General features: G+C 38.5%; 1 protein-coding gene across 2 annotated transcripts in view; it reads left to right on the forward strand.

The window, feature by feature from the left end:
* The window catches only part of LOC149571276 (MAP3K epsilon protein kinase 1-like), a 128,284-nt gene that overhangs the window by 70,009 nt on the left and 44,963 nt on the right, over positions 1-13,312 (forward strand). For both annotated transcript variants that reach the window (XM_089812837.1, XM_089812836.1), the window contains exons 15-16: positions 12,657-12,836; positions 13,075-13,158. In XM_089812837.1, coding sequence (XP_089668963.1) covers positions 12,657-12,836; positions 13,075-13,158 — 264 coding nt within the window. The remainder of the gene's footprint in view (positions 1-12,656; positions 12,837-13,074; positions 13,159-13,312) is intronic.

Below are 13,312 nucleotides of genomic sequence, written 5' to 3' on the forward strand. Positions count from 1 at the left end.
AAACCACATCACAGCCACCTAAGGGTAAGGCAAACATGTCAGAGCGCATGTTATAATCTCCAATAGAGAGACGCACATTGCGACATTTCCCTTTACAAGGTAAAGTGCCCCCATTGGCAATCATGACTTCAAAGCTAGAGCAGGGATGGATAAAGCAATCAGCCTGTTTGGCTATTCGTGGATCAATGAAGTTATGAGTGCTACCAGAATCAATGAGTATAGTAAGAGGGATCTTCTTGAAGAAACCCTGGACCCGCATGGTTTGTGGAGTAGTGACTCCTGCCAAAGCATGGACAGATATCTCTGGTGGAGCTTCTGGGGAAGGAGGTTCAGGCTGGTGAGGCTCAACCTCAGCATCCACTGTTTCCTGAGCATCTACATATTCTTCCAGTTCCGGTGGAGAATCCACATCCAAGAGATAGAGCTTTTGCTGAACACATCTATGGCCCCGAGACCATTTCTCATCACAATTATAACAAAGCCCTTTGTCTCGCCTAACTCGCATCTCTGTTTCAGACAAGTGCTTGATCGGAGTAGTTCTGGGAGCTGGTATGACTGGAGGGTTGTGAGAACCTGTATTTCTGAATGGAACAAAATTAGATCTGGAGCGTTGTAGAGCACTAATCTTGTCTTCCGCTAACTTAGCCAACCCAAGGGCTTCCATCATTGTAGTAGGTCGAAACATTTTGACTTCTGAGCGAAGTGCATCCTTCAGACCACTGACAAAACAACTACGGAAGAATTCATCAGACAAGCCCTCTGTGTGATTAGCTAATTTTTCAAACTCTGTCTGGTATTCTCTTACAGTGCCTGTTTGACGCAGTTTAGTGAGTGCTCCTGTGAAATCATCAAAGGAACTAGGGCCAAAGCGCTCCAAAATGAGGGTGCACAATTCGCTCCACGTTGGGCCTACATTAGCCTTGATGTACCAACGGAACCATTGAAGAGCTTCATGTTCCAAATGAAAAGATGCAAGGGAGACTTTGTGGTTATCCAAAGTATTATGCAAGCTGAAATACTGCTCTGCCCTATAGATCCATCCAGTCGGATCAGAACCATCGAAGCGTGGAAAATCAAGCTTTGGTCCACGGAAATTGCCAGAAGAGGACCCAGTATCTCCTGAATGGTTTCGGCTCATGGCTGACTGCTGAAAGTTAAGACCCAGAATTTTGTCATCCAGATCTTGAAGTCTGGTTTTGAGGGATGCAATTTCCTCTTCCATGATTTTTGCTCCTGTACGCGTAACAACCATAAAACAAGGTTTTTTTTTTTTTTTTTTTTTTTTTTTTTTTTTAGAAATGGGTAGAAGATGAGAAACAAAAACTTTTTTAGTTACGGCAAACTTGGATTTGGGTAAAACTCATATAGGAAATGGGTGTTCGACGGGTGGTGGGAGACTATCTGGGGACAAGGGAAAAAGAAAAATGAGGGTTTCAAGGGTAGGGAGGCGAAATGAGGCGAACAGTCCAAGAGGGATAAGGGAGCAAAATGAGGAATTGAATCTTGTGGCTCAGTTTGGTGGCGATTGGATGAGAGGTGAAAAAGATAGGGCAAACCCTAAAATTAGATAAATGAGGGATTTAGGGCTTTGATATGTAAAATTTGGGGTTGGGTCGCCAAGGAAGGAAGTATGCGAAATGATATTGCAGACGTTCTGCGGAAGTATGAGCAGAAACAGAAAGCAAACAAGGAAGCTACGACTAAAAAACAGAAAAATTTTTACTCTATTTTTTTTTTTTTTTTTTTTTTTTTTTTTCTGAACAGTCGACTTAGAAAAATTCACTCACAGACAGAACAACTGAAAAGAGTTATTGCAATAACAAGAGATATGAGAAGTGAGAGGAACCTGAAGGCCACGACAGAAAAAAAATTTGATGTAATTTCCACCCAGCGAGCCCAAGAGAGTGCTCTGATACCAGATGAGAAGAACCTCCTTATAGCAATAACGTGAGAATGCTCGAAATAACAGAATACAAAGTGATAGCAGAACTCAGAATAAATCTACTGATCGCAAGCCACTTCGAGGGGGTAACCTCCTTTGAGCAAGCTCAATACAATAAATTCGTCCGTGCCCATCAAGGGCCTCAACCTATTCTTATATACTAGGTACGATCTAGAAAAGTAATACTACCTATGCATGTGGGATAATAAAATAAACTCACGGGACGACTTACAAAGCATATGCGTCCAACAACTCTACTCTAACAAAATAAACAGAAGGAACACACAGGTTCCTAACACTCGGGTGCAACGTACCTGCACTGGGGACGTACATGCACCTATTGCATGGGGTTTTTGATAAACCAAATTGATTACAAGGAAGAGAAATTTAGACCTAGAGTAGTCTAAGTTGAATCTTGTCATTGCTCAACAATCTCTTTTTGATAGAGGAAGATAGACAGCAACACTTTTTTTGTGTGGTTTTTGTAGTTTACTCCCATCATCTGATGACAATGATAATGATAATCTTTATGAAGTTAAATATAACGATGAATGATGATTTTATTATTTTAGTATTTAATAATGAATATCTGTCATGGTATTCAAGCTTGACAAATTTGTGTCGACTTTGGTGTAATATTTTATGGTTATTTTGTTTCTAATCATGTTTTTTTTGTATCAACATCTCCAAAATATGCTCAACCTTAATTATTTTGTCATTCTTCTATTGTAATTGAATCACCATGCTTGTTCTTGCACTAGTATTTGAGGTTTCTCTCATTACAAGCATTTCTGGATTGAGTTTTTTCTTTTAATGGCAAAAACAAGTTTTGAGTGGACTCGAAATCCAATTACAAAAGGTTACATAGAGATATTTAAAGAAAGACCCCAAAAGAGACTATGCTGTAAACCAACAATACCAACAAACACACCCAACAAAATTATACAACCAAAAATAAAAAACTAGATGCCAAAGCCAACAAATAGAATAGAAACCTGAACCATCAGAGCAACTCTTTGATACAAGCCTCCATATCCTCCTCCAGTCTTGACAGGTTGCACCCAAAAACCTTTAGATCCAGAATAGGCTAAGGAGCATTAACCACCAACTTTGTCATAACACGAGTCCCTTTCCCTGGACCAAAGATTTGTCTAGTATTATCACCAACTTCCACATCAAGGATTAGGAGAGAACTAGAGCCAGTTTCCAATATACTCAACACTTTGTGGAGACTATCAAGTGAGGACCCAAGAATATCATGACTTTTTTCGAATGAGGATCACCATGCTATTTTCTAGATTTCCCAACCTCTGCATTAGGTCATTGACCCTCTTCTGCATAATACCATCACCAAAAATTTCCTTTACAACTTTACCAGTGTGAAACTGGTCCTAGATATCATCAAATTTTGGTACTAGGGCCGTATACATCAGCTAAAGAGATTTGATTTCCTGAAAGTCTAATTTCTCTAGGCAAAAGGAGTACATGGAAATGGGCTTAGCTGTTTGCAAAACCCCCAAAGGCAGGTCACACTTGTCCTATAGATCTTGTACTAGAAGCTTAACATTATGCTCATCCAGGTCCATAGTTTTTAGAAGAGGGCTCTGTAGAATGGAAATACAATTGAAGCTCATAGAGTAATGCAAATGATACAATATTAATAATGCAATTGATATACACATAAAACAAAATGTAGAATTTACCTTAATACCACAATACCAATTGGTGAGGAAATGGTTTATTTATTCATACCAAAAACATCATGAGTACATTGACAATTTTCCAAGTACTTAATAGAAGGGTTGGTTGGTTGGGAAAGTCAACCGATGCATTCCCTTACCTCCTAACTACCCAACCCGATTAAGCTTTAACAAGTACTAAGTACAATAGTTACTTTATTCCGACTACATCTATCCCCCCACCCACTCAAAAAAGAAGAAGAAGAGATTTCGTCTTCCAAACGACTACTGAGCACTGAAAAAAATTTGTAATTTTAAGAAGAGGGATGGGAAGACATTCCTGTACTAAGAGCTCCTTGTAGCCGTTGTAGTCACATTCAGCTGTCTTTTGTTTTGTCCAAACACTTTGTAGTACTCTTAGGGTGTCCATCTTCTTTGCTTCTGCTGTGGCTATCTTGTTTTCCAAGTTAGTTTTCTTTATCCTCCAGGCCTCCTCCATGGTAACTTTCTCTGCTTTCCATTGATCTTGAAGAGTTTTCCTTTCCAACTCCCATTCCTTAGCCAAGCTTTTTTTTTTTGCTGGAGTTCTAGGAAGGTCCTCCGAAAGGCAACTTCCATAGTTGCAAGGGTCTCCATGAGAGGCGGTGGTTGTTCTTGACCACCTGGAATAATAGATCTGTTTGTCAATGTAGCTGCTATGTCCTACGAATATCCACTCTATTTTAGTAGTCCCCAGTCTATATGGCAACTTGTTTGCATAAATGCAGCCAATGCTTTCGCTGTTGTTATGACAGCTTCTAGATTCAGAGACCTAGCTTGTTGCAGAGGTCCTTGGTAGAATGCTTTATGGGTGCAACTCGGGGAGATAACTCTGCCTTGGCTGTGAAAGAAACCATGTCAGGAGGCTCCCCGCACTCACTTTAAATCTCTATCGGGTCCTCATCAACTATCGGTAGAGGGGAAGGCACCATCCCTTCTTCAAGTAATCGATCAATGTCCTCCAGGATTGTATTCGCCATAGTCGTCATACTCTCCTTAGTGAGAATCTTTCCCTGCTAGTTATCCACTACCCCTGTCAATTGGACTACGAGGGCAATTGGGTGCACTACTTCTGGGCCTAGAGGTGTTTGCAACCTCACCTTATTGGCACACTTTGTCTAGCATCTCAAATCTATTACTTTAGTACGGGTGTGTTGTTCTGGGGGATTAGCTGTGCCATCCCTGGAAGTGATAATCTGGAAGGCCCCCATTTCGGAAGTTGTTGCCTGTCATCCACTACTTCGGCTCTCTCCAGGTTTGGGTCGGGAACATCCATAGGCGTTACTCCTGTAGCAATTCCTTTGGGACCACCAGTCATGCTTTGGTCATGGTAAATCTCTGGAGATTCTGATATTCTTGTTGGAAGTGGCCCGTCCGCGGGTGGTAAGAAAGCAACTTCTTGTGGAGTTCCTTGTAGGTGACTTAGGCGAATTTTTGCCTCCTGGGAATTTGAGGAAGATGACTCCTCTTCGGAACTCTCTTCGTCCTCCTCGTCATCTTCTAGTGTCTCCACTAGAATTGCCTGTTTTGGTTTCTTTTTTCGTGGTTCGTCACTGTGAGATCCTACACTCATAGTGTCCATATGGAGCTAGTATGTGATAGCTGGCTTGTAGGGTTCCACCCTATTGGCTGGTATTAATGTCCCTCGATGCTCGCTCCTCACCTGAGTCTATATTGCTTCTAAAAATAAAGCCACGACATGTAAAAGGTTTTGTGTTTTAACTCCTTGAATTCTCGAAGTCCGTTAGAAAGAAACTAGGCCCAGTTATACCCTTGTCCCTTATACAATCCATCAACCACAGGCAACATCCAAAGGGCAATGTCTGAAGTGCGGCTACCGGCTGTGAGCTTACTTTTCACCAAATCTACAATGCATTACCATTCATCATGTACAATGAAAGTTTTCTTGAGACCCCTACCGTTCTTCAAAATTCCTTCCCATTCCAATTTTGTAAGATCTTTTCTGCACATTAGTTTCAACCACTTCTTCTTTTCCTGCACGGACATTAGGGTTTTTTCCAGTTCCTGTTCTCTATTGGGAATTCCGAAAACCTTATTTATTTCCTCAGCTGAATAAGAAATTGTAATCGGCTGTTGGAAATATTGGACTATAGGTTTATGGCATGATCAATCATAACCTATGACCAAATTCCATAATATAGGTTCAAACTCCTTTAATTCAAAGATTGGCATGAAAATTATTTTATCTACCTCAACTGTGCACAACATCTTTTTCAGATGATGATCCTCTTTCGCTTTCTCCCACCAGGTCCTGCATTCACTTCCCATCACACTTTCAAACGTGATATTCTCAGCAGTGATCTTTTGTGCCATTTTACCCTTGCCCTTTGCCATCTTCCTTATCTCCTTTGCTTTCAGTGCCATTGTTTTCTTATTTTTGGAATCAATAATGTTCCCTCTGCTCGAGTTTCCTATGCTTAATTTCACCATTGTGTGGTGATGCCCCAATTCCAAAATATCTTTAATTGTTTGTATATGCCAACTATACCAGCTGTTCTTGTGGTGTGGCTTCATGTAATCCTACGTATGGACCTCCTCTGCATACGACAGTGTGGTACGGATTAGATATTGGCTCCGTACAAACGTAGTATGTGCTCGTACGGCCTGTGAGCAGCTTCCCTCATACGGACCTGATTTGGGGAGTTGAGGATGATCCTCTTCCGCTTTCTCACTAGCTCTTGTGTTCGCTTCCCATCACACTTTCAAACGTGATATTCTCAGCATTGATCTCTTGTGCCATTTTACCCTTGCCCTTTGCCATCTTCCATCTTCCTTATCTCCTCCTTTGCTTTCAGTGTCGTTGTTTTCTTCTTTATGGAATCAATAATGTTCCCTCTACTCGGGCTTCCTATGCTTAATTTCACCATTGTGTGGTGATGCCTTAATTCCATGATATCTTTAATTGTTTGTATATGCCAACTATACCAACCGTTCCTGTGGTGTAGCTTCTTGCAATCAAGGATAACTTTAGTGGCTAATATTTGCCAATTGGCTAATCTCGCTCATCAGGGACCCCAAATTTGGCTATTTATTTTGCACTTTTGGGGTGGTCATGTCACCTGCACTTTAGAAAAATCAGGTTCCATGCTTAGGCCGATTGCCAATAATAATACAAGAGTATTTTTATTTTAGTGATGACTTCGCCAATGGAATCTAATTTTTCTATGTGGTAAATTAAATATTTTCACCTAAAATTTCCTAGTCTTGTCTTAATCAATGGTCATATTCACCAATATTTGGTAAAAAATTAAGTTAGGTTATAGGCTAAGAATGTACATTTGACATGTGTCTTTATTCTAGAGGCTTTCCATGAAACTTTTTATCCTTTCTCACTTTGGCCAAAAATAGATTTGAATTGGGACATGTGTCTTTATTTTTTGGAATTTCTTTAAAACTTGTTATCCTTTTAAAAGTGTAGCCTAAAATAGGATTCAGGCCATTGATTTAGGATCATCCAATGGTTATAAATAATAGGGTGTTTCCTCCAAACCACCATTCTAATTTGAAGGGAAATTGTATTGATAAAAGTGGGATAAATTTAACCTTTTAGTTAGATAATTAATTAGGATCCATATAATAATAATAATAATATCATGGTTTTTAAGTTTGTGTATCTTTGTCCATGATTTCCATCAATAATGAAATATTCGCCTGGTTTTTATAAAATTTTCATATGATTGAAAAAAATTGCCAATAATTTTTTTTTCCTACTTTAAAAAATAAATTCACCAATACAAATTCATTTTTTTCCATTGAAATAATGTTGGATTCACCAAAATTTTATACTTTTTTCCAAAAGGGGGTTTCTTAAAGTTATCCCTGCCTGCAATCCTCCGTATGGACCTCCTCCACATACGACAGTGTGGTATGGATTAGATATTGGCTCCGTACGGACGTAGTATGTGCTCGTACAGCCTGTGAGCAGCTTCCCCCGTAAAAGCAGCAACCCTCACAACTTTGTTAAAATGCCACAGGTGCTAAAAAATGTTAGAAGATTGCTGTTAAAAACAACTACAAAGTATCCAAAGGGGGCAAACTCCAATGAGCAATGCCATAATCTCAGATTGCTTGCAAGCTTCACACATGCCTACATCTAATCCTCAATACGGAACACCTGCCGTTGAAAAGAGTACCGCCTCCATTTAGTTATGTTGATATACCTGTGATCTCACCTCAATGGAAATCTAACTCCGTGGGGTCAATTGCCCTGAAATCTTCAAAAAGTTTGAAATGATCATTTAGTGATCCCATAGCACCCACATTCGACAATTTGTTTGCTAAAGCATTGGCATTCCTAGGAACATGAGATATCCTAATTTCCTCCACTCCTAACAAAGTTTGAATTTGTCTGATGTGTTTATTCAAGTACCATGTGTCCAGCTCCCTTTTAGCAATCCTGTTTACAACTATTTGCTTGTCACCTTCAAGTTGAAGCCTACGTGCTCCCACCCTGATACCCAACAATGTTGCTTCAACTTATGTGAGACATTCGACCTGGTTATTGGTGCCATCAGCTACTCTCGTTGCCCTGATTGCCAAAATAGTGCTATCTTCATTCCTTGCCACAACTCCTACTCCCAAAGGACCGAGATTCCCCTTATATGTGCCATCAAAATTGATTTTGATCCAACCTGGATTAGGTGGGCATCAATTGATCTTTGAAGCTCCAGTCTGATGAGGATTAACCCTCGCAGGCCCATTAACAAGCCCACTCATTTTTCATAATTATTAACTAACGAGATTAATATTTTAAACAATGTAAATCTAATGATATACAGGTGTTAATACATTCCAGATAATATCATTTGCGTCTACCATCAGCAATCGTTGTTATGTGAAAATCTATATTCAATTTGCCGTGGAAAGAAATATTCTGCAAATCACAACATCTTAAGTCTCTTGTGGTTGAAATTATTGTTTCTAGGCCAGAAAACCAGAAAAAGGCAACTGAGTGTGGACATTATACACTTTAATTAGGAGCTTTAAGACTATTATTAATGGAACAAATGAAATTAACACTTCTTTTAAATCCGACGATCAACAATTGCCTGTTTGTCTCCTCCCAGTACAAATGACGTATGAAATATACATTCGATGAGATTATTATAATACCAATAAATACTATAGCCTGCAGACTATATAATTAAAGGCATTGTTTACTTTCTTCGGAACTTGCATCCGCATCTGCAATGAACTTATATCCACATTCAGCCTCTGAGTCGTGTATCTGGCAATGTAAGCTTTGTATGTTATTATCTTATTTTAGTATGTACAAGCTATTAAATAGCCCTTTGCTGGCCATCTCCTTGCTGTCCCTATAACCACATTCTATTGGGCTGAAAAATTGCAGAGAAAATGCTATAATCATATAAGCACCCTGTGAGGATTGTAATGATAGTGCATAATCGTTGGTGACATGTTTAATCCATAAGCAGTAAAGATCCCCTTGCTTGATAACTCATTCCTGATAGTGTTGGAGCCTTCTATGAACAATTAGTGGTTGGTATACCTTCTCATGGTTATCGTCTATACTAATTACCAGTGATTGTGCTAGACTCATTGTTGTCTTGGTGGTGTTGCCCCTCTTACTCATCAATGGTGAAGGTTGTCTATTGGCGGACCCACAAAATCGTGAGGTATCAATTCAGATTTCCGTGGGTGAATAGCAAGCAATTTAAAGCTGAATAGACTGAATACAGACAAAAGGGAAAACAATGTTTTTTGTGGTGTTACTATCGACCGTGCACACCCACAACCTCCCTTCTCGTTCTCCTCGGAAAAAACTTTCTTTCTACAAGGATGTTTTGGAGACTTCGGGGAAACTTCCTTTCGCAAAACAACCATCCTTGCCTCCTCTTTTGGGGGTGTCACGAGGTTGCTTACTATATGGCACACGCCATTACATACTAATTGCAACCTCTAATGAAATTAGTTTGCTTTCCATGGGGCACTCATAGAGATGTTATATTGTCGATCTTCCCTTGAAGATCTCAATTCACCTCAATTTGTATGTCATCCCGCCCACTCACCATTGTGACTGCCCCCAAACCTAAGCCCTTGCTCACCGCTGTCTCCTTGTTGGGAAACTCTGTGGAACTATGATTTTCTGCAATCTATTGGGACTTCATTTAATCCTTAGATATAAAATTTTATATTTATTCCTTCTATCAACGCTTCCCCTTTTGCAATTGAATTGAAATAAATGCCTGAGTGCATCTCAAAGAACTTATAAAAAGGTCTATATAATTTTTGTGCCAAATCTCATGCGTATCCGAGATAGGGTCGTGGGCCACTCCTGAGGCCTAGTCAATGTTCAGTTTGTCTTCTTTGGTCGAGAGGAATGCAATTTGACTTTTATTTTTTATTGTTTCTCTTGTTTTCCCCCCTTTGAGTGAGGATATTTTCCAATGTCTAGTCCTTTTTTTAAGTTAATTTTGTTGAGTTGAGGGTCAAACTCTTGTAATAAAGTTTTGGTTAAGTATCTATAGCTTGGATTTATTGATGCCTTCAGCATGCTGCTTTATCACATAGAACACAAATTTTCTTGTCAACTTTCTGGAGAAAGCCTTTTCATAGTCTTAATAAGATGTTATTGTTAGCATGAATATTTATGATATTCCTATGGGGGAGTATCCTAGCATTGCTGGAGTATTGGGAAGATTGATAGCATGACTGTGTGTTGCATTCATGACTATGTTTGTCATTGATGTCAACATACTGAGAAGATTGGCAAAGTAGTAGTAGACAGTGATTTAGACCGTATGGATTGTGGATTGAAGATGAGGTCAAGTGCAGTTGGGGACATGTTCTAGAATGTCCCGATGACATGGCTAAACACGTGCAGAATGTCGAAGACTAGTGATAGTTATTCGAGATATACAGAAGACAATTTACAGACAGAGTTCTTGAGAAGTGGTTTTTGGTGATTGGGTTATATCTCCTAACAAGGGAAGAATCTGGTTGAGTGCAGTTAGATATAGATAGAAGACATCCTGATGATGACGTTAGCGAGTGCATGAAGTCCTAAGTTGCATGTGTGAAAGATGTGTAAAGAGTGCTATACAATTATGAAAAGATGTAATGTAGCATTTTATCTTAATGATGTCCTATTGTAATTGTAATTGGGAAAGCGTCAAGGCCGACTCAATGAATTATTTTAAGTACTTAGTATAAAGGAAAGCTATTTTTCTTGTGATGAAGTGTGTAAGTGTACATGAGATGTTTTTGAGATGGAAAGCGAATTGTAAGTGTGAGTTACATGCAAGTAAGCGATCAAAGGGATTATAGTGATGTGAGTTTGCAGATTTGGTATTGAGATCTGAGGAGTATTTGGTGCAGCAGAGGCACAATGAATAAGCGTAGTGATTATATTTGGCAGAGAGTGCTATTGGAGAGTTGATCAATTTTGTATTATTTTGAAAGGAATAATACAAAGGCCAATTGCACAATGAGTATGGTGGTTTTGCTCTTGAAGTTGTTTGGGCAGTGCATCCTTTTGCCTTCTACAACAACTAATAACGTTGGGATCTCCTCACAGGGATTCAAAGTCTCCTAGCAAGGATTGATATGTACTGAATGTATTTCATTGGCTCCTAAGAGAGTCCATCCTCTTACAAGGAACTTATATATTAGTACATCATTTTGTGGGTACCATTCCCACCGTGGTCTTCCCTCTGATCAAGGGTTTCCCTAGTTACATATCTGGTAATATTGTGTATGGGTATCTTCTTATGGTTGATGCCTATATTGATCACATGTTTGAGATTTAATAAGGTTAATAAAAGTTGTATTGATCAGATAACTGATTCACACCCCCTTTCAGTTATCTTGGTGGACTTTACTTTCTAATAGTGATGGTATCCTTATTCCTTTGTTGTTTTGCCATTTCGATTTAATTTTTTGCTATGAGATTTCTGGTTGGTGATGTGGATTATTAGATAACAATGTACTAGTGGTTTGTCCACTTAACTATTGTTTTAATTCAGCCTTTGATGATGGTTGGAGACATTGAGTATTAGATAACAATTTATTAGAACAAAGATTTAAGAAAATAAATTTCATCCTTTTGGATTTCTTGTTGGAAAATTGACTCCAGTATTATTAAAAAGAGGTTATAAGCCCTTACATCTTTGAAATGCTGTGCTATTCTTTACTAACAAGTAAATTTAAATGTAGTAAGTTATTGCACATGACATATCAAAGAATCAAAAGTATATATTTTGTGTCACTTGAATCTGAGTGCATATGTGTTATGTGCATGTATGTTGGACATTCACCATTTGTGAATGAGATTCTATTGAATTCTCATTAGCTGAAGTATTGGTTCATCTGTTAATATGCAAGATTATGCAGGGGTATTAAAATTATTTAGAACATGCTGACATGGAGAATTCTTATGGAGGAATAGAATATAGGTTTAACATGGACATCAGGATGTGTTGGGTTTTGGTCAACCACATTCAGTTTGTTCTTTTCCAGATATTGATTATGTGGATGCTGCGGTGAAACATTCTTACTGATGAGTAGAATATGGTTGTAATTTGGACACGATATGGTATTTAAACTTAAAACACAGAATACCATATGTTGGTTTTTGGTTGACTATACTATCCCTGATAGAGTTTAGGAAAACGCATGCAAAATGGTACACTTGCCAATGCTCCCAGTGACAGGTTTCTATTTTGTTCAGCTTTTGGAGGCACAAACTCTTTTGATTTCATCATGTCCACCATCTTTGGTATATTTCAATATTGCTGTGATTCTGATTAGTATGCTTGCTGTGAAGCTCGAAAGCTTGATAGTGATTTATTTGATATAGCCCGAATAGCAACAGGGAAGCTTACTCAGAATTGCTGGATTATTTGTATTTTTTTATATGTGTATTTCAATTACCTTTTGAATTAATATAAAAGGTTATAAGATATTGTTTGCACATTTTTCAGCTTTTCTCAACAATGTATGTTGTCTTGGGATAGGCTGTAGAAGTCAGCAGATTGATTAGCCTGTTGAAACCAGAACAATCAGAGGATATGGTTGTGTCAGCATGCCAGAAACTTGTTGCAATGTTTCAGGAATGTCCTGATCAGAAAATAATATTTATTAGTCAGCACGGGTTAATGCCTTTGATGGAAATGCTTGAGGTGGCTAACAATCGTGTAAGTTCTCATTCTTTTCTTGCATAGTTATTTGTGTGCGAATTTAAAACTCAAGGTTATGCTAGTGCAAATATTTAATAGCCTAACATCCAAGACAGCAACCACCTTACAATTTATTTTTTTGTTAACCAATGCATAGGACTACTGATTGTTCTGACTTTTGGACTATTGTACATACAGATCTATTCCTTTGAAACTTCAACTCTCAACGTCTTAAATAAATGGTTTTTGCTTGCAGGTTATAATTTCTGTGCTGCAAATTCTTAATCAGCTCATTAAAGACAATGCAGCTTTCCAAGAGAATGCCTGCCTTATTGGTCTTGTAAGTTTGATATCTTCTGCGAGGAAAATGCTAGCTTAGAATGATTTGCACTGTTGTGTTGCTACTCAACTATATACACTTAACAATATGGGGTTTAAATATTTGATGGCTAGGTAATATTTTGACTGTTGCTTAGTTAATTTTTACTGCTTAA

Source organism: Cupressus sempervirens, chromosome 2 (assembly GCF_028749045.1).
Source record: "Cupressus sempervirens isolate cs-2001-9-10 chromosome 2, ASM2874904v1, whole genome shotgun sequence".
Classification (NCBI taxonomy): domain Eukaryota; kingdom Viridiplantae; phylum Streptophyta; class Pinopsida; order Cupressales; family Cupressaceae; genus Cupressus; species Cupressus sempervirens.